The sequence below is a fragment of the Dasypus novemcinctus genome, chromosome 6, assembly GCF_030445035.2.
Source record: "Dasypus novemcinctus isolate mDasNov1 chromosome 6, mDasNov1.1.hap2, whole genome shotgun sequence".
Classification (NCBI taxonomy): domain Eukaryota; kingdom Metazoa; phylum Chordata; class Mammalia; order Cingulata; family Dasypodidae; genus Dasypus; species Dasypus novemcinctus.
The window spans coordinates 36,171,995-36,192,904 of NC_080678.1; the positions used below are offsets into that span (position 1 = coordinate 36,171,995).

The window sequence follows — 20,910 nt, forward strand, 5'->3', positions numbered from 1 at the left end:
CTCAGTGGCATTCTAAAGAGGCCTAAAGTAGAGGTGTTTAGGGAAGTGAGGAGAAGGGCATCAACTGGGTCTGGGAAGCTGAACTGGGCAGAGTTGGACAATGTCTCCCAGACCAGAAGGCATGACAAACATTTAACATAATGTTAATGCAATAAGAAGGATGATCAAACAGAGAGAGACCCAAGGAATTTTAGGAAACATTTACATTGCTCCATTTTTATTTTTATTCTGACAATGGCATAATGATATAGAAGGCAGAATTCATTGTGCCTGTTTCATAAACAAGTAAAACAAGGATCAGAGAAGTTAATTGATCTGTTCAGATTTACACTTGTAAAGTGGGGTGCCTGGATTTCCAATCCATGCCTCCTGACTCCGAATCCACACTGAAAGTAAACACAAAGAGAATAATTTTCAAAACTTGGGTGCTACCAGCCACTTGAGGAGGGGCATACGAGTTATGCCTGAGGGTGGCAGGGTTGGCAGAACTTTGGGCTGGGCTTTAAAGGAGGAGCAGGAATGTTCTATTTTCTTTTTTCCTTCCTCCCTTCCTCCCTCCCTTCCTTCCTCCCTTCCTCCCTTCCTCCCTTCCTCCCTTCCTCCCTTCCTCCCTTTTCTTCCCCCCCCTCTCTCTCTTTCTTTCTTTCATTAGGGCTTTACAGTTGGACCCCAGAGATGAAGTGGGAAGGTGTTAGAGTGTTTATCTCAGGGGGAGGCATGGCCAATGGGAGCCAGCTGCTGGGGAGGGCGCTCCTGATAGGACACTGAATGGCAGAGTCCCCTGCAGGCAAGGTGGAGCCAAGGGCCGGTTCTAAGCCAGGAGGAACAGGCCCTTGTACTCCAATTAGATAGGAGAACTGAGCCCCTAGCGGCAGTATGGGTTCAGAAGAGAGAGTTGGGGGTGCCAGCTGGGATCAAACTGTTGCAAAAAAAGAAGTGAGTTGGAGGACATGAGGGCGTTGATGAGGCTCCAGGCTTGAAGGTGTGAGCGAGGCTGGCCCTGGAAAGGAGAGCCAGAAGGGAGCCTCCCTGCCCCCGCCCCTCACCAGAGGCCCAGAGAGGCGGGGAAATCCGTCAACCCGGAAGAGGCACCCCCCAGTTTGCAGCCACCATTCTGCAGCCATTCCGAGGAAGGGGGCCTGTGCGCTGGCCCTGTGTTCCAAGCCTCCCGCCTCATTGAGAGGTTATTAATAGGGAGTTAGTCTGGTGTCAGAGCGCAGACATAAACTGCATTAGCATTACCCCATAATCTTATTTAGTAAACGCTCATGCCGCTCCGACTCCTGTAATTGCATTGGGAGGATGCAATATTTATGAAAGGGGAGAGGGGGATGTCATGGCTCATCTCGGAGCTGCAGTAAAAGTCCCGAGAAACATCTTGTGCTCTGCGGAGGCCTGGCTGCCAGCCCGCGAGGGTCAGCGGCAGTGGCAGCATGAGTGCCTTGTGCCCCGGGGGTGGCTGGGTTGGGCCCACCCCCAATCTAGAGTCCCCCACCCCTTCCACCTCTCCAGAGCCTCGGGCAGAGAGGTAAAGTTGTGGGAGCAAAGGCAGCAGCCACTTCTGCCCTTGGCATTACTCCTCCCAAAAGTCGGGGTTCCTCAGGCAACGCGCCAAGACCCCAGATGCACTGGGCCCTTTTGGCGGGTACAAAGTTCAGGGACCTTGGTTTGCTCTGACTTCTTTCTGCCCAGAGACAAATCTATGCCCCACACCCACCCCACCCATGCCCAGATCTTGCCTTTTTTGCATAACCTGGGTGGTTTGGCAAGTTCAATGGGTGACAGTGGGGGGTAGCAGCCAGTGAAGGCACGGGCCAGGGGTCCTGGCTAGGGTGGAACCTCTGGAGCTTGTGCGGGCCACTGCACCAACCCCGAAGCTGCAGCCCCAGGTTCCTGGGGCGGTGGCCTCTTCTCCTCCTCCAGGGGTCCCCTCCCATGCTCTCTAGGACATACACGCATGCCACACCAGTCTAGGTCTCCTGCTCTCGGGTGGAGGAACAGAGGTGTGAAGTCACCTGGTGGGACTCAGGGAGCGTGACCCTGTGCCGACTGCGCTGGAAATGCTCTGGTCTCTGCTGCTTTTAAAGTGGAGCTCAACAGCCAGTGACATCTTGCTGGTGTCATCAGCGCCTGTGGGTGGGTGTCAGTGTTGAGAGGCAAACCAGTAATCTGGGTCCCACCCAGGCAGTTGCAGTTTAGGAGTGGGGCAAACACATAAGCTCTTGCTGTCCCAGGAATCTCAGCTGGTAGTTATGGGGTGGGGGCCTTCCTGGGTGGGGAGGTGCCATAAGCCCCACCTCAAAGGGCTGCTAGCACTCAGGCAGCCAAGGTGCTGAGGATGTCAGCGTAGGAGAAGAGTTAAGCAAAACGAAGCAGGTGCTTGGGGATCCTCCTCTAGGAAGGAAGAGCCCATGGGGGCGGGGGGCGGGACCAGAAGAGTGCATCACCGAGTCAGAAACTCCACTGTCAAGTGCAGGACATGGGCTCTGGAGAGGAGGCACCTGCGGACGGGGGCAGGGGCCCAGGCAGGGACTGGGTGGGAGGACTCAGGGCAGTGTTCCGGGCTGGAGACCCACCCCCTGGTCCTGGGACTGGGGTGACCACCCAAAGCCAGAGCTGGGTCACCTTACATAGCTCATTCACAGCTTGCACTCAGCCCAGCCCACATTCCCACGCGCTCCCACTCTACAGCACCCCACGCATGGGGCACGCTTCCAACTCTTCACCACTTACCCCTTAGCGCAGATGGCAGCCGGCGGGCCCACTCTTTCACTCTGGGCTCACACACAGGCCACACTGCACCCCCACTGCAGTGCACACTGTCCTGGCCAAGGCACCCGATTGCTCTCATTCCCAGCAGCGGAGTCGCCCCCCCCTCCCATCCTGGCTTTCTGAGACTCGGGTGGGGAGGGGGCACCGGAACCGAGGGCAGCTGAGAGCCCCGAGAAGGGTGCGGAGGCGGGCCGCGGCCCCTCCCCGTGTCGGCTATCTGCCGCCGTCCCATTAATCACAGCGTCGCAGTCCAGTTGGGGATCCCCCGCGCCCAGTGCGGCGCTTAGCCCGCGGGACAATGGAATTATTTCTGGGGGGAAGAGGCCGCCTCAGGCCGGGGCTCAGGCGGCGGTGCCTCCTTCCCTCAATTCGTCCCTCGGCGCCTAACGAGCGCCTGCGGCGGCCGAGGACGGGTGGCAGAGCAGGCGCGGGTGGCGCGCGGGTGGCAGGACCCGGCCAGCCTAATTCAATTAGCTGGGCCACCGCCGCCTCTGCGCAGCGCCCGGCCCGCCCGCGGGGGCTCCGTCCCCGGCAGCTGCTCTTTGTGCGCCGAGCCCATGCATATGGATACAGCCCCTCCCCCTTCGGGGCTACCCCCCTTCTGGCACCTGCGGCTCCCAACTCCCCACCCGGCCCTCGGAGAGGCGACCTTGGCCTCCCCAGGAAAGTTAAGAAAGTGCGTGTGGCACAGTGTGTGACTGCGGGTGGGCCCAGCGTGCTTGTGGGAGTGTACGCCGAAGGGAGGGTGTTTTTTACCTGCGGGGAGGGTCTGGATGGACGTGAGTGTGTCTTGTAAGTGTGTCTGAGTGATCTGGGTGCGTCTGTGTGTCTTTGTGTAGTGTGAGCCGCTGGTAGGTGCTTTCTGGTGTTTTGTTTTTAAGGTGAGCAGGAGGGTTTGTAGTCTGAGTGGGGCTGGGTGTGTCTGCGGGTACCTGTGTATGGATGTGTGCAGGAGGCTTTGTGAGTCTGTGGCTGCAAGGGAGGGCCTGCGTGTATGTGTGCAAGGCTGAGTGTGCATCTGTGGGTCTTGGGGTGTGAGAGGGTGTTTCCGTGAGAACACCGTACCTGGGAAGCCACGGGTGCTCGGGTGTGTATGCTGTGTCGTGGTTTGTGTATATGGTTTGTGTGCAAGCTGTGTGTGTGTGTGGGGGGAGGGCAGTGAGGACACAGGGGGGAAGGGGGAAGGCCCTTGGCCATCACCTGCAGCCGCGGCAGCAGCAGCCGAGTCTCCTGGGGCCAAATCCGTTCCCACTCACCCCTGCCCACGTTCTTCTGACGCGGGAGGAGCTTGGAGAGTTCATTTCAAACCCGAACTCCAGTTCAGCTCATCCGGTCCATGGACATCGCCAGGATCCGCCGGGCTCGGGTCGGAAGCGGAGCCCAGGGCTCCTGGGCCCCCCTCGTCCCGCCCCGGGGCCCCCGCCGCCGCTGTTTTCCGTTCCCAGCACCGCCCGGGACTCCAGGGGCGCCGGCAACTTCCGTAATGCAGACTGAGTCCTGAACTCCCCGAAAGAACCCGATCTGCCCGTGCAAAGGTGGCCCGAGTTCCTCGGGGCGACCGCGTGGCCCCTGGCTCCGCTCCCCGGCCACAGCCCAGGACTGGGTGCCCCTGGCGGAACCCGGAGGCCAGGTTTCCCTTTCAGCGGGGCTCGGGGAGGCCAGATCTACGAACCCAGAGGGAGCTAGAACGCAGGAGAGAAATTTGGGTGGCGCTGGCCCCTGCAGATCCGCCAGGGTCGCCCCGCGGACCGCCAGGGTGCTGGCCGGCCCCAGGCACCGCCGGGCGCGCGGAGGCTCCTGGAGGCGGCGGTGGCGCTGGCGGGCCCGGCCCGTAGCGGCTGGCGCTCTAGGTCCCGACTCCCTCCCCCGCGCCTCCGCTCAGCGCCCTGCTCCCCGGCTGCCCTCGCTGCCTGAAATTCCTCGGACCAGGCACGGACTCCAAGGTACAGTAGGGCCCCGGGCAGACTCCAGGGGCCAGAGAGCCCCTGGCCAGACACGGCTCTGGGTCCGAGGCCGAGCGGCTGAACCATGGCCCACTAGGAGGGACCGGAACCGCGGAGGCCGGCAGGTGCCCAGAGTGCTGTCCGCGGAGCTGTCAGAGGAGGACACAGCGGGGGTCTGTCCTATCTGGAGCCTTTTCCCAGTATCCGCCAAGGCAGCCCCTGCTCTTTCCCTGCTCCTGGAGTCCTAAGAGGAGATGGGGTGGCACCGCCCTGGGCACCAGGGTTCAGAGCCAGAGCCAGCGGACTGGACAGTGGGAACTGAACGTCTCTAGGCTCTCCTGAGAGGGAGTCGGTCAGAGAGAGGCCTGAGTCCCTAGCTCCCAGGCTGAGAGAGGAGCCAGTAGCTTTCTTTCCAATCAGAAGCTGAAGGGAGTGGAGAGGAGACCCCAAAAAGAAAAGTCTCCATTGCATAAGCTTCTGCCCCAAGCTGCTTCCTGGCAACAGCCCTTGGCTTTGAGCCTGGGCTCTGATTCTTTTGGGTGGTAGTGGGGGCGGGCGGCGGGGGGGAGTGGTGGATGTGTTGTTTTGGGAGGATGAATGGATGAAATGTGTCTGCCTCTGGCGGCGGAGCATGGTGCTTGTCCTAACACCAAGTGACAGCTGAGGTGTGGCCTACCTGCCCACACCCACCTCCCCTAGCCTAGGTTCCTAGAGACTCCCAGGGCTCCGTGGGACTGGAATGCCCTTTCCTGGGTCTTTGAGTTCCCAAATCGCTCGCTGTGCCTGACTCCTCCATGGAAGGGGCAGTTTTCTGCCACCCTAATGGAAGCAGGTGGGCAAGACAGAGAAGACACCTTTGGTATGGGGACCCGACCCCAGGGGGCCAGTCACGGCCCTGCTTCACGTTACACATGCCCTGAGACATTGCTCAGCCTGGTCTACCCTTTCCCCATTAAACACTCTTTGGGCATACCCTGTCTCCCCTCCTGACACCCATGGGCCAGGTATGGTCCTTTCCTCTCCAGCTACGTGAGACTACAAGGCACCCCTCCTGCAAATACACACCCATCCCTGGCAGCGCACATCATTATTACACTATCATTTTTACAACAGGAGCAGAGGGACCCCCTCACCCACCCCATCCGCTCACTGTGGAGAAACAGGTATAGAGATGCACACGCTCATCCTGCTACAGAAAACTCACAGCCACTTGCATCCTCCCAGACACACGCGTCCTTCCACAGACAAATCCAGCTGTAAAGATGCTGTTCCTCTCCCCCAGACCTCTCACCTACACTCATTTTGTTCGCAATTGTATCCAACCACCCAGGGCAGTGTCCCATACCAAAAATATTTGTTTAATAAATGAAAAAGTATTCCTTAAAGGCAGGCCCTGTACATCTGCACAGCCTTCTCGCACACACTTGCACATCCGGCTTCCCCCTTGTCTGTGCACAGTCCCACTAATGCAAAGTAATTAAGTTACCACACACCCCCCTAAGCTAAAGGACAATCCCTGGCCCCGGGGTCTTTCCCAGCTCCCCTGTGGGATCCTAAGGGCCTCCCCCTTGTGGCTGAGCACGCCCTTTTCTCCTCCCCTAGCCTGAGCCTCAGCCCCAGCTGCTCCTCTTTTAATTGGAGGCACTTCTTTATTCTGCAGGCGAGGGGGAGACTGGTGCTTGGGGGGGGGGGTCACCAGGTGGCTTCGAGCTTGAGAGAAGGGGCTGAGACTCACCTAGGCATCTGCAAGGTGCTTTTATGAGGCAAGGACCATATCTGCCAAGTCTGGGGTTGAGGAAGCAGCTTGCAATAAGTGGAGTTAGAAAAGCAGCTTTTGAGTACTGTCTCTGCCCCTTTCCAGTGCTCAGTGCCTCGGTTTCCTCATCTGTAAAATATAAAATGGAGATAGCACAAACCACATCACAGGATTATTGGTGGATGAGATAAGCGCTTTGAAGGAAGGCATCTAGGACACTGCAAGCACTTTTTTTTTTTTTTGGCTCCTTCCAAAATGGGTGAGTTCATTCTTTTATTTAATAGATTAAAAAAAATTTTTTTAAGATACATGAATCATACAAAATGTTACATTAAAAAATATAAGAGTATCCCATATACCCCCATTCCCCACCCCACCCCCACTCCTCCCACATCACCAAATTCTTTCATCAGTGTGGCACGCAAGCCCTTTTTGAGTTCCACTTACCCCCCCCTTCTTTCCTAACAGATTTGCTCTGTGGACCGGCAAGACAAGCAAAAGCACTGTGGAAACCCAGAAGCTACCCCAAATGTTAGCTCTGCGGGAGTCTCCTCCCTGTTTTAGAGAACTTTCCAGCCTGCAGCACTGTGCTCAGGTAACACTGCTGAAGGGGTGGGGGGGCTGGAGCCCAAGGAATCCTGACCCTGTTGGCTCACCTTTTAGGCAGAGAAGGGGCTGAGAGGGTAATCCTGGCCCTCAGCAACTACCCCATTGGAAAATAAGGCTGAGGTCAGACAGACTCACAGAACCCCAGCTGGGGGGAGGGCAGCCCCCAGGAGAAGTGGACTGGAATAAAAGTTGACACTGATAATCAGAAGAGGTGAGCAGAAAGGAAAAGGGAAAGGTCAGTCAGATAGTCAGTTTTGAGGACAGAGGGATGCCAGGATGTCCCTGGTTTACTAGATTTTGATGAGAAGAGCCTGTCAGTCTTAGTGGCCCACTAGACAGCTGTGATTTTTGCTAAGCCAATGAGAGTGAGAGCTCCTTCCAGATATCCTGGACAACTGCTGCCAGCTCCGAGGAGCTCAAGAGGCGGGTAAGATACCAAAAAGGTTGGATTGGGCAGGGTTTGACTGTCAGAGGAACTGGAAAGGTGCGCCTGGAAGAGGAAAGGAGGGAGGGAGAAGGAGGGTGTTAGGAGGACTCAAAGGCTTTCCTGCATGGGCCAGAGAGTGGTAAAGGGAATTTGTTCTGAGGATAACCGAGAAGACAGGGTTTTAACCATAACAAGCAAGACTGGTGAAACACAAATGGGACTTCTCTAAAAGGAACTGGGCCACTGGGATTCAGCCTCGAGGGAAGCTGCAGCACCCTCTGCGGAGTTTTCAGCCTCATGCAAGAAATATTGTTCAGATTTGGGGATTCCAGATTAACCCTCCTCTGGCTGTGTGATTTTGGGCAAATTTGTTCACTTCTCCGAGGCTCAGTTTTTTTAAAAAAATGAGATATAATTCACAAACCATACTTTTGAGTCCTGTAAAGCATACAATTCAGTGGTTTTTAGTATATTTACAAAGTTGTACAACCATCACCAATAATTAATTTCCATCACCCCCAAAAGAAACCCTGTACCCATTAATAGTCATTACTCCCCCCCCCCCCCCCCCCCCCCGCAACCATTAATCTACTTTCTGACTCTGAATTTGCCTATTCTGGGCATTTTCTATAAATGGAATCATACAATATGCGGCCTTTTTTATCTGGCTTTTTTCACTTAACATAATGGTTTTTTTCCCCCCTCTCCCTTTATTAGAGAAGTTGTGGCTTCTCAATCATGTATAAAATACAGGATTCCCAACACCTTGCATTGTTGTAAAACTTTTGTTACAATTGATGATAGCACATTTTTATAATTGTACTATTAATTAAAATCCATGTTTAACTTAGGGTTCGCTGTGTAGCATAGTTACATGGATTTCTGAAAAACTTTTATTCTGTTACCATATATACAACCTAACATTTCCCCTTTTAATCATGTTCAGATATATATTTCAGTGCTGTTAATTGCATTCACAGTGTTGTGCTACCTTCACCACCATGCAATACTAAATCATTTCCATCACTCCAAATAGGAACCCTGTATATTTTAAGCCTTAACTTCCCATTCTCTATTCCCACCCATCCATTGGTGACCTATATTCTAGACTCTGACTCTATGAGTTTGCTTATTCTAATTGTTTCAAATCAATGAGTTCATACAATATTTGTCCTCTTGTGTCTGGCTTGTTTCATTCAACATGATGTCTTCAAGGTTTATCCAATGGTTGCATGTATCGGCCTTTATTCCTTTTTACGGCTGAACAATATTCCATTGCATGTATGTATATACCATATTTTATTTATCCATTCATTGGTTGAAGGACACTTGGGTTGCTTCCATCTTTGGGCAATTGTGAATAATGCCACTATGAACATCAGCATGCAGGTATCTGTTCAAACCCCTGCTTTCAATTCTTTTTGGTATAGACCTAGTAGTAGGATTGCCGGCATGGTAGTTCTATACTTGACTTTCTTCCACAGTGGTACACCATTTTACATTGCCACCAGCAATGAATACATGTTCCTATTTCTCTGCTTTTTTTTTTTTTAATAGTGGCCTTTCTACTGGGTGTGAAATGGTGTCTCATTGTGGTTTTGACTTACATTTCCCTGATGGCTAACGATGGTAAGCCTCTTTTCATGTGCATTCTGGCCATTTGTATATCTTTGGAGAGTTGTCTGTTCAAGTCTTTTGTTCACTTTTAAACTGGGTTATTTATCTTTTTGTTAATATAGCATGATGTTTTCTAGGTTCATCCATATTGTAGCAGGTTTTTGGACTTTATTCCTTTCTATGACCGAATAATATTCCATTATAGGGATATACTACATTTTATCCATTCATTAATTGATGGGCATTTGAACTGTTTCCACTTTTGGGCTATTATGAACAATATTGCCATGAACATTAATTCAGTTTTCTTGATGATAAAAATGGGGTCACTTTTAATAACTTCACACGTTGTTGTGAGTCTTAAGTGTGGTGTGGTGTCTAGCCTATAACAGTTCACAGTAAATATTTATGCTTATCTTTGATTTAGTTCCCTCAACTTAAGAGGCAGAAAAGAGACTCAAAACAACCTCCAAAGTAAGTTATGGAAGCTCGGGGAGGGGGTGTGCAGTACCTGGGGGTTGAGTGGGGGAAAGGAAAGAACTGTCCTGAGAGGGGAGCTCTCTCCTCATGTTTCTGCTTACTGTTTGCAAACTACCTCCAACTCCACACCTGGGCTTGAGTGGGCCTTTACTTGGCTGGAGCCCAGACAAGGTTTTCCCCATAGAAAAGGGCTTCTTTCTAACCAGCAGCTGGGGTTCCAGGCTAACTGGCAAGAGCAGGATAAGTCCAGCTTATGCCATGCAGCCTCTCTGAAATCTGGTTTTCTCACATCTATGAAATAGGGATAATGCTCATCTCCAAGTGTTGGTGGAGTTAGGTTTATATTGTTCTCCATCATACTTATTACTATCTGGCTTATTACATATTTTCTTGCTAATTTGCTTACTGTCAGACCTCCACTGCTAGAATGTAAGCCCCATGGGACAGGAACTTTGTTTTGTCACTGCCAAATCCCTAATGCCTAGAAGAGCACCTGGCACATAGTAGGGACTCAATAAATATTTGCTGCATATGGGGATTCATTCATTCATTATTCACCCCAAAATGAACAGTGGCGGGTGGCTGAGTTCCACAGTGGGAGACAGAGATGAGTAAGCCACTCCCTGCCTCCCAGGAGTTCTCTTCAGGTGGAAGGACCAGACATGATAAATGCAAATAGACTTCAGTGAGATTCGATAAGCCTTCACATTCTAACATCTGGCCTGATATAGACCCTCCCTGAAGATGTGTTGAAACTGAACTTGATAGACTAGAAATAGATCCCAAGTGATCTAACCTGTGCCTTCCTTAGCACCTGGCTCCTGGGAGGGAGCAGACCTTTCCCCACAGGAGAGGGGCAAGTAAGCAAGCAGAACAACTGAAAAAGGGACTCTAGGCCAGGCAGTCATAGGCAAAATTTTGAAAAGGCCTCAATTTATCCCATATGCAGGTCTGATTCTGGTCCCACCATAGCCAGTCCCCACTATCTTAGGCCCCCGGGCCTCCCTCCCAAGGCTTCAAAAGTAAGAAAAGAACTCCCCCTCACCACAGTCAGAAAGCTTTTGCGTGGAGTAGCCAGACCTGGGGTAGTTGCTAGGTGGAAAGCAATCTGATTGAATTCATTCACATGCTGTGGGAACTGCTTTTGAGGCATCTGTTTATTTAAAAGGAAAGGAGTATTTTGAGGCATGGGCACCCTGGCAGCAGGCCCCAGGCCAACTCCCTTGGGTTGTGCTGGCCTTTCCGGAAGTCTTCCCTTCCTCAATTTCTCTAAAGGGGCTGAGTTGGGATGGTTGTTGATTTTTTTCCAACAAAATATACACGGTTGTTCATAGTCTGGTGTTTTAAAGAGGAACAAGCCTGATCTCACCGTCCTGTCTCAGGCGCCTGAGCTCTCTACCTGGGGAATCTTCTAATTTCTAAAAAGCTGGGCTTGAAGTTTGGAGAAAATAGCCTGATTGAGTGACAAGTGTTTCCTGGCTGAGCCCTTGGGCAGATTTCGCCAGTTGCTGGGGGACACCCCTTCCCCAGGTCAAAGTGAGAGGGAGGCTCCCGCCCAGCTGGGAAGAGGGTTCCGACCGCCCCCTCTTGGGTCAGTCTTTCCATCTCCGCCAATGGCGGCCTCCTGTTCTTTTTCTTTCTCCTTTAAACCCTCTCGTGTTCCCGGCTTCTCGCTTCCTGAACTCCTTCTCCGAGCCTCGGTCTCCGTCCCTCTGTCTCGGGCTCCTGCATCTGTCTCCACTCCGGCCCGGTCTCCCCCTCCCGCCCCCTCCCCCGCGCTGTCATTCACTCTGCTCCTCTTTGCTCGCAGCCAATGGAGAGACCGGGCCGAAACGGCGAGGCTCGCCTCGCACCGGGCTTTTTCGCCGCGTGATTGATGTCCCAGAGTCAACAGCGAGCGAGCAGTTGGAGAGGGGAAGGAGCAGCCGGGAGAGGGGAAGAATACGGCGCCCCCTCTCTCACTCCCCTCCCCCCTACTTTAGCCCTCCCTGCGCACTTCGGCTCCAAGTCTCCGCGCAGCCAGGAGCCGCGGCCGCCTCCGCGCGCCAGAGCGCTGCCCCCCGAGCCGAGCACAGCGTGCGCCGCCGCCCGGGCCCCCCAGCGGGGCCGGGGCCAGCATGGAGCACCTGGGTCCGCACCACCTCCACCCGGGCCACGCGGAGCCCATCAGCTTCGGCATCGACCAGATCCTCAACAGCCCGGACCAGGGCGGCTGCATGGGGCCCGCCTCGCGCCTCCAGGACGGAGACTACGGCCTCGGTTGTTTGGTTGGAGGCGCCTACGCCTACGGCGGCGGCGGCGGGGGCCCCGCGGCCGGGGCCGGGGCCGGGGGCGCGGGGGCCTATGGCGCTGGCGGCCCGGGTGGCCCCAGCGGTCCGGCGGGCGGCGGCGGCGGCGCTTGCAGCATGGGCCCGCTGGCCGGCTCCTACAACGTGAACATGGCCCTGGCGGGCGGCCCCGGTCCGGGAGGCGGCGGCGGCGGCGGCGGGGGCCAGCTGAGCGCCGCGGGGGTGATCCGGGTGCCCGCGCACAGGCCGCTAGCCGGCGCCGTGGCCCACCCCCAGCCCCTGGCCACCGGCCTACCCACCGTTCCCTCCGTGCCTGCCGTGCCGGGCGTCAACAACCTCACCGGCCTCACCTTCCCCTGGATGGAGAGTAACCGCAGATACACAAAGGACAGGTTCACAGGTGAGTCCGGCCCGCGCGCGCCCCACCTGGCCGCGGCCCGGGCTCCTCGCTACCCTTCCCAGCCCGGTGGCTCCGGCTTGTCCCTCTGCGCGCCGGGTCGCCCAGCTCCCCTCGGAGCTTCCCCGGGCGCGGTGATCCGCCACCTTTCTGTGCTCGCGGAATCGCCATGCTCCGAGAGTTCTCTCAGCCGGGGCCCCTCTCCGCCTCTCCGGCAGGACCCCTGCTCCAAGAACCTTCTCGGGGTCCCCAGGGCCCGGTCAGGCAGAGGAAAGGGGACTGTAGTTTTGAGACGACCTTCCGCCGGCTTTCCGGGCTCAGGAATCTCGGAGAAAGGAGCGTGATGTGAACAAACTCAGTTTCTTCCGTCCCAGTCACGGTTCTCCAGTCGAGGCTACGAGCGCTGCTCCCTCTTTGAGCCTCAAAATCAGACACAAGGAAAGAACACGTTCCCCCCCACCTCCTGCCCCCCCCCCCCCCCCCACACACTCTTGGCGCTCTGAGGTCTGGCTCCCGTTGCCTGCAGGGCGCCGCTGCCCGGCCCAGCTGAGGCCCCAGGCCGGGTAAAGCCGCAGAGCTGGCGGGCCCTTCTTCCTGGCCCTGCCTGGGTCAGGGTCCGTGGCCGCGCGGAGTCGAGCCGCTCCAGATGGCGCTCCCTTCCTTTTCGTTCCGTCCCGGCTCGGAGTCCTTCCCTGGGCCCAGCACTGTTCCCTCCGGTGTGAATAACGCCCCGGCCCGGCCAGTCGGTGATCGATCAAGGCTCTGGGAACAATTCCGCACCCGGCGGAGGCCCGCTGTGGACCTCGCCGCCTGCTCCGCGCCTTCCTCTGCTGCCACGGCTCCCTCCGCTCCCGCTTCCGCTCTGGTCAGATAGGTTCTTGCTCTGGCGTGGCCCCTCTTCTTGCTGTCTTTAGCGCTCCCTGGATCTGAGACCGTGACCCTCCCTTCGGGTCAGGCCCCCAAACCCCGCTGGCAAGCAGCCTGTGAGCTTAGCCCGGGTTCGCTGTTGGTGCCTTAAAGCTGGGATACGGGAGGCACAGGCCGCAGCCCGTGGCGTTCCAGGGCCCCAGGAGCCTGTAGGATTCCAGGGACCAAGGGTGAAGAGTGTGGGGTGCATAGCCGGGGTGGGAAGAGGCAGTTTAGAACCAGACTTTGGGCTGAGCGACCCCAAGGTGTCCCAGGCAGCACAGTTGGGGAGACTGGCCAAATGGGGGGTGGGTGGAGGACAGGTAGCACTGCCTCCTGCTCTGGGCCTCCAGGGAGGGCCCTTCCCTCAAGGGATCAGAGCGCCTCTCAGGCCTGAGAAGGCAGTGGCCTGGGGCCCATGCCCATCCCACACCGCACCCCCAGGGCAGGCCGTTCTTGAAGGGTTGTGCTGGCCTGCAGCGGAGAGCCCCTTGTCTGCGGTCCCTGGTGAGAGGCCCTCTGCAAAGGGCCTACCTAGGGACCTCAGCTCTCTCAATCGGCTTCAGGCTTGAAGAAGGGAAGCTGAAAGTCTGTGAGGGTTCTGGGGGAGTGTGGCTGTTGCTTTGTGATGTCTGCCCCCTGTGTGCGCCTGCCCCTGTGCTGTGCCTATCTGGGGGGGGGGGTATCTACCTTTTGGGCTGTATGGCTGTAAGTTTGTGCCTGTTACGTGTGTGATATGTCTGTGTGTGTTGCCGAGCGGTGGAGGCTCAGATCAGGACCCAGGTTGGGGGATCCTGACCCAGCAGGGCCTCTTGCTGCTGGGCAGCTCCTCAGAAGTGGGATGCCCAGGGCTGGGGGTGGGGGGGATGCGACCTCTAGCTTGCCTCAGACACGCCCCTCGGGGGGAGCACGGAGGCGGCTGCCGCCCTGTCTGCACTGGGCACGCGGGAGCCCGGGGCTAGGGAGGCCTCGGTGGTGGCGGTGGCGGCAGCGGCGTCGGCCTGGCGGGTGGGAGGGGGCCGGTTCCCGCCGTGGGCTTGGCGCTGAGGGCTGACGGGAGGCTCGCGCCCCGGCTGGTGGGGTTCGCCCGCGGCGCTCGCCGACTCGCGGGGTGTCCGGCCCGGACCGCCTCCTGACGCTCTGCCGCTTGCCTCTGCCGTCTGTCTGTCTCCCGCTCCAGTGGCCCTCTCACCCTTCACTGTAACACGCCGTATAGGTCACCCCTATCAGAACCGGACGCCCCCCAAGAAGAAGAAGCCGCGCACGTCCTTCACGCGCCTGCAGATCTGCGAGCTGGAGAAGCGCTTCCACCGCCAGAAGTACCTGGCCTCGGCTGAGCGCGCCGCCCTGGCCAAGGCGCTCAAAATGACCGACGCGCAGGTCAAGACCTGGTTCCAGAACCGGCGGACGAAGTGGAGGTGAGCGCGGGACGCGGCGGGCCGGGCAGTCGGGGCCTCTGGGGCGCGCGTTTCCTCGCTGCCGCTTTCCCATCGGTCCGAGGAGCCGGAGGCCCCTGCCGGGCTCGCAGGGAGCGGGCAGGACTGAGGCCGACGGCCGGGAGCTCCAGCGGGGGTTCTCGTTTTGTTTCTGTCTCCCTCCACCCCCGTGGCTTCAAGGCTTTCTCGCCAGAACCCTGGGCCGGGTGCGGTGTGGGTGCTGGGCCCTCCCGCCGCTTGGAGAGCCGCGTGCTGGAGCACAGTCTACGCGGTTGCGCTTCGGGAGCCAGCGAGGCCTGAGCGCCTTTTTGTTTGGGCAAACTCGTGCTTATCGACACGCTGGGGTGTGTGCCTCTCCCCTGCGACAGGGCGGCCCGTGTCTGGTGTCTGCGGCCCAGCCGGGCTGCGGCGGCGCGCGGGGCCCAGGACGCGGCTGGCGCTGCCGCCTCCCTCCTCCCCGGCGCGGCCCCGCGGGTCCCCCACCCTGCACGGGGAAAATCAATGCGCGCCGGCTGCGGCGGGGCTTTCTCCAGGCCCACTGAAAGGGGGATCAATCAGGAGCAGATGGGTGTGTGTGAGAGAACTCCCCCTCCTCCAGTCACACACCCCCAACTGCCCTAACCGCACGCTCGCGTCTATATTTCGCCAACGCACACCTCGACCCCTCTCACTTTTGCTTTCTCCTTCGGCCTAACTGACACAAAGCGCCCCTCTCTGCTGGGCAGCCTTAGTCTCCGCACACCCGCGCCTTCTCCAGGATCACCCTGACACCCTCCCGCACCCTCTGCGCCTGGCCAGCACTCTCTACACACACCCGGGGACTTTCAGGCCCCTCGGCCCTGGGGGAAGCTGGACAGAGTCTGGGCGAAGGCGCCGGCGCCGGGTTGGGCGGGCCTCGGGGCAGGAGGAAGGAATTGGAGTTTCCTCTTTTTCTGAATGAACGGGAGGAATCTGTCCGGGATTCCGAAGTTGGGACCACCAAGGAAACCACGGCCTCGCGAGGCTGTCTCCACCCCAGCCGCCCCCCAACCAACATTCCTGCCGCTGGGAAGGGGTGGGGGCCCGGCTCCAGAACTCCGGGGAGCTAGAGTAGGAGCGGGGCTGGCTGGGGACGCGCCACTAGAGCTCCCGGGCCCAGGGAGGGCTGCGCCCGGGCCAGGGGAGCCACGGCAGACGCCTAGGGAGAGGCAAACCGAAACACAAATGGGGGAGGACGGACACCCCGGGGGAGAGGGAGAAGAGGCAGCCGGGAAGGAGTCTTGTGCGTAAGAAAGGACAGCGGCGATCGACTAATACCGCTGTTTTCGTTTCAAACGAATTCCTTTAATTCTGAAAACGAAAGGGGGTGGGGGTGAGAGAAAACCAGACGTAAGGACACAAAGCATAGAGGAAGAAAAGCATTCAGACCGTTTGAAACGCAGGGAAGAAGGGGCAGCCGAATGGCAGACAGACTCACGGAGCGAATTGGCAAGAAGGGGCGGCGCGGAGGAGGCGGGCGGCTGCCGCTCGAGAGGCCCTCGCGGGCTTGGCGAGGCTTCATCGATCGCCTACAAATTGCTTCTGGAGGCCCTGGGGACCCCCATTAGGTCTGTCCACCTTAGAGACAGACGTTTGATCTCAATTGACGGGGCGGAGGGGCGGCATTAACTGGAGTGAGTGAGTCATTGCCTCCCTGGACCGCCTCGGAGCAAGCGGGAGTCCCCGGGAGTCCCGGGAGCCCCGGAAGGCCCCGGGCTGGGGCGGGAGGTTGGAGGCCAGGGAGAGAAGTACAGGGAGAAGGGCGAGAAGACGGGTCCAGCACGGCGGCTCCTGTCCCCCTGGCCTTGCCTTCCTGCCCTGGGTTGGTGAGGAGGGTGAGGCCCCTCGGGCTTGGGCCTGTGCCTCCACTCCCTGCCGGCTGGAGAGAGGCCAGACGCCATTTGGGCCTCCGGCTCTTACCCCTGGCTGTGCCGGCGGAGGCCGGAGGCTGCACGTACCTGGGGAGCCCCAGCTGCTTGGGCCATTGCTCCCCAGGGATACCTCCGCTCCATCCACTTCGGGCGGTTTCCAGATTTTGTCAGCGTCAAAACGCTCAAGAGATGGGAATGCGTTCAAGGGGGCCGAGCTGGAGCTGGAGGCTGCAAAGGGGAGCAGTGCTTGCTCAGGCTCTCTCCTGGGAGCGCCCTGGAGCCCCGGGCCGGGCCGGGGCCTCCGCGGGTAACAGCGCGGCGGCTTGTCCCCTGGTGCAGGCGGCAGACGGCAGAGGAGCGCGAGGCCGAGAGGCAGCAGGCGAACCGCATCCTCCTGCAGCTGCAGCAGGAGGCCTTCCAGAAGAGCCTGGCGCAGCCGCTGCCGGCTGACCCGCTGTGCGTGCACAACTCCTCGCTCTTCGCCCTGCAGAACCTGCAGCCGTGGTCTGATGACTCCACTAAGATCACTAGCGTCACGTCGGTGGCGTCAGCCTGCGAGTGAGCCTGCCGCTTCGTCCCTGCGGGATCCCGGAACCAGCTGGGGGGTTGCCGAGGCCCCAGAGCCGGGACTCGCCCCGACTCCTCCCCGCCTCAAAGGGCACGCGGGAAAGGAACGCGGAGCCCCCTCTGCACCGGTCCGCGCCCTCCCACAGACCCTGTTCAATCTTCGAGGGAAGAGAAGAAAAGAGCGCAGAACCCGGACATGCGGCCCCCTCCCAGATGCCTAAGCGGTCTGTGTGCGCCGGAACTGTTGAGAGTCCTTTCAGTTTGCGTCTATTTTATTTTATTCTGATTTTTAACAAGGGGCTGAGAGAGACAGGGAAGGTGGGAGAGGAAGAGCTTCTGGGGTCCTCAAGGCTCTCATCTGAACTTGCCCTGGGGAAATCCCTTCTCTGGGTCCCACTCCCCACCACACACAGACACCCGCAGACCCACTGGAAGGCTACAGCCCCGTCCCTCAGGTTGTCACCCCAAAACCACACTCAGGGGGACCCATGGCACAGTGTCCTGTACACACCGGAGCACAGTCTTAGCCCCTTGACTCCACTATCAGGCACAGGCGCGCAGTGAGCCAGACTCACTCTGGGCAGCACGGCACTTCCACCCGACACAAACACAAGGCCACAGCCACACTGTGAACACGGGGTCACACACACACCAGCCACAAGAGCGCCACTTGGCCTCCTAGGTCCCACCACACAACCCAGCCACACCCAGGTACACACAGGAGGATTTCACACACTTGACCTGCTTCTCCAGATCCTGTTCTGTAGGGGGGGTGTTTAAGTTATGCACTTATAAGGTGTTCTCTGTGTAACCATTTTATAAAGTGCTTGTGTAATTTATGTGAAAAAAAAAATAAAAACCCTCTGGATCCGGAGTTAGGGCTGCCTGTCCCTTGCCTGTCCCTTGCCTGTCCCGGCACCTCATAGCTACTTGGGAGCTTGGGAGACACCTGGGGGCAGCACCTGCAGGCTCTGACTAGAGGGAAGGAGGAGAGGGGCAGTCAGAGAGAGGGCAAAACAGAGGGCAGGCAGGGGAGCGAGGCTGCTTCTCTCCTGGGAAAGCTAGTACATGAGAGGGTACGGATGTCTTTGGGTGTGAATGGTTTGTGTTTGCATGTGTGTGCGTGGTATGTTTGTGATAGTGTGGGCAGTCAGGATATTACTGATTGTGGATATTTGTAATGTGGTGTTTAAGTGTGTAGTTGCGTGTGTTTGTAATTATGTGTGTAAATGCTTGTTTCTGCTTAAGTTACAAATCAAAATTATTGTACTCTGGGGCTTGTAGTGGGATATGTGTAACCACCTGCGAATGTGGTTGCATATGAATTGTGTTAATGTTTGTGAGAGTACATATTAGCATTCTCTTTGTGAGTCTATTTTTGAGTTAAATGTGTGAATGTCTGTGATTTTCTATCACCCGTAACTGTTTCAGTGTAATCGTGTGTGTTATGTAATTGTGCATGGTATGTATTTTAGCTGAGTGTTTGTGTGGGGGACAGAGTGTAACCGGAGGAAGGAGTGTCATTTCGGGGAATGTGGGTCATTGCGGGACTTCCTTGTGGGTGTGTGTGGTAGTATGTGAGTGGGTGTAATTGTGCCCTGGTGGTGTACATGGTGGTGTGTGCAGATACATTGTGGGGGGACCAACACCTGCTAGGAGTTTGGGAGTTTGGGGGTTCTAGGCATAGGCGGCAAGCTGCAGAGACAGGACACACCAAACCAGGAATCAGGGCCAGAATCCTCTGGTATCCTAAGCATGACTTCCCGGTTCTGGGAGGGATACAAAGAAGTGACTTCCTGGGGACTCCAGGGATCCCCTAGAACACCCTAGCCAGGCCAGCAACCCCAGTTCACACACACCCCATGAAGTCTAATAGACTGATAGAACAATAGCCACGAAACTGACTTGGGCCTGCTTTTCTGGAAAAGGCCCCAGGGGGAGGCTCTGGGCGACTCCTGGGGCGGGACGAGTAGTAAGAGGCTCTTTCTCTGGGGTGGGACGGTGGGAGACTTGTCGCTAGGAACTAAAAATGGAGTATGAGGCTTGTGCAGGTCTGTGGAGCGCGTGCACCTGACCGAGGGTAGGAGATGCCAGGAAAAGTAGCAAGGCCACTGTCTTTCATCCCCATCAGAGCCGCTGTCCCAGGGGCTGCCATTCCGGACAACGAGCACAGCAGCCTCCCACCCAAGGAGGCTGCAGGGGAAATTTGGCTCTCGGGCTCAGCTCTCCCCTCACCAGCGGCCCCCACCCACCTGCAGTTGAGTTGGGTTCTGGGTCCAAAGGACTTCGGCTGCTTTCCTGCCGACGACCCGAAAGCCCACTGGGGCTTGGTGGCCGCGCGGGGCTTGGCGTGTGTGTCCTGCCTGCAGCGGCTCCGGCTCGGTGCCGAGCGCCAGGGACCGCGATACCCGGAACCGCGCTCCCGGAACCACAGAATTCGCTTCCTTCTACCTGGGCAGGTGTGACCGCCCCTGGGCTCCCGCGCCAACTGGAGCGCCAGGCCCGCGTTTTCACCCGGTGCGGCTTCTCGCCTCTCTTGCATCTGAAAGCGCACGGTCAGGGCCTCCCGGGGCACCATCCCCGAGCTGCCGGGCCGCAGGGGCGCCAGGGCCTTCCTCCCGCCTCCCAGTCCCCGGACCCCCTTACAAGGCCGTGGTGCCCCGAGGCCCCTGGATATTTTCTTGCTGGAGACTGTCCAGCGAGGAGCTAGGGCCAGAAAAGGCGCGGGGAGCGCCGGGCCCCAGGCGCCCAGGCTCCTCACCGCCGCCACCCCTCTGCGGAGCACTTCTCCGGCACCCTCCACAAACGCAAAGCGACTTGGTGCAACGGCCCCTGAGCCCCGCCGAGTTCGCTCCACTCTCTGATCTTCGAAACAGCCGAGCGCTCACACTCTGAGCCGCGCCGGCAGAAGCGCCGCTCACAGGCCGGGAGCCCCAGCCCCGCAGCTGGCAGACCCTGCCCAGCCTGTGCGGGACTCGCGGAGAAGCGGGCTCCCCGGCACCCGGGGCGCCCAGGGCGGCGTCCACCCCTCCACCCGGATGCTGCCGCCTGCAAGCCGCACTCACTCGGTCGCCGGAGGCCCGGGTCGCGCGCCTCCTGGAGCACCCCCGATCGGCCCTTTGGGCGAGGCCTGCCAAGGGCGCCAGACTCTCGGGGGCGCTGCAGTCCTCCGTGCCGAGGGACCGCGGGGGACTCCCGCGTCTCCGCCCGGAATTCCTTACGGCCGGATCTCAACCAGGCGAGCGGCGAATCCCGCGTCCGCCGAGCACCGGAGCGGCGGAGAAAGGCAGGGACGGCGGCGGGGCCTGCCCCAGGCGACTGGGTCGGCACACTCGGTGCCCAGTGGCGCGAGGCTGGAGGAGAGGAATTGCCGAGGGTCCCAGCTGGGAAAACTTCCCCTAGGTTTCTACAGAAGATTATGAAATCTTGCCACTACTGGCCTTCCACCCCGCTGGCCATAAACAATCCGCCTCTGTTCAGGAATAGAAAGGGAGCAAATTATCTAAATAATTATATATAAAGGTGCAGGGAGAGAAGAGAAATTAACAAACCTGCCTGGGCTTTTCAGCGCACTTTCTCCCTTGGCTTGAGAGAGGCAGCTACGCGGACCAAATCCCCATGGTCAGTCTAGCGCCGAGATCTGGCTCAGACCAGGAGCAGCCAGGGAGGTGGTGGAGCGGGTGGTGGCCTGCAGGACCCAGAAACCCAGGAAGGCCTGGGGTCCCAGAGTTGGGGGCTGCACCGCGGGACCACACAGAGAATCTGGCTCAACCTGTTAATTATAATAGCGGCTTTGTGTGCTTGGGGGGTGGGGTGGGCACAG

General features: G+C 58.1%; 1 protein-coding gene and 1 long non-coding RNA gene across 3 annotated transcripts; one reads left to right on the forward strand and one right to left on the reverse strand.

Moving 5' to 3' along the window:
• Positions 1 to 200: 200 nt before the first annotated feature.
• Positions 201 to 20,887, reverse strand: LOC111764516 (uncharacterized). Of its 2 annotated transcripts, none has more exons than XR_011649004.1 (4): positions 20,639 to 20,887; positions 6,451 to 6,600; positions 2,016 to 2,130; positions 201 to 386 (listed from the first exon to the last, which is right to left on the reverse strand). It is a non-coding gene; the product is annotated as an uncharacterized lncRNA (long non-coding RNA). The 2 variants fall into 2 exon arrangements; XR_002797107.3 differs by lacking the exon at positions 20,639 to 20,887 and adding an exon at positions 19,340 to 19,501.
• Positions 11,219 to 17,961, forward strand: TLX1 (T cell leukemia homeobox 1). Its single transcript, XM_058298527.2, has 3 exons — positions 11,219 to 12,292; positions 14,412 to 14,613; positions 16,860 to 17,961. Exons 1-3 carry the CDS (start codon positions 11,722 to 11,724, stop codon positions 17,080 to 17,082), a joined length of 996 nt encoding a protein of 331 aa, XP_058154510.1. The 5' UTR covers positions 11,219 to 11,721; the 3' UTR covers positions 17,083 to 17,961.
• Positions 20,888 to 20,910: the final 23 nt, after the last annotated feature.

Coding starts and splice junctions, on each gene's coding strand:
- TLX1 (XM_058298527.2), top strand. CDS start 11,722: ATGGAGCACCTGGGTCCGCACCACCTCCACCCGGGCCACGCGGAGCCC. Junction 12,293..14,411: donor CACAAAGGACAGGTTCACAG/GTGAGTCCGGCC, acceptor CACGCCGTATAG/GTCACCCCTATCAGAACCGG. Junction 14,614..16,859: donor AACCGGCGGACGAAGTGGAG/GTGAGCGCGGGA, acceptor CCCCTGGTGCAG/GCGGCAGACGGCAGAGGAGC.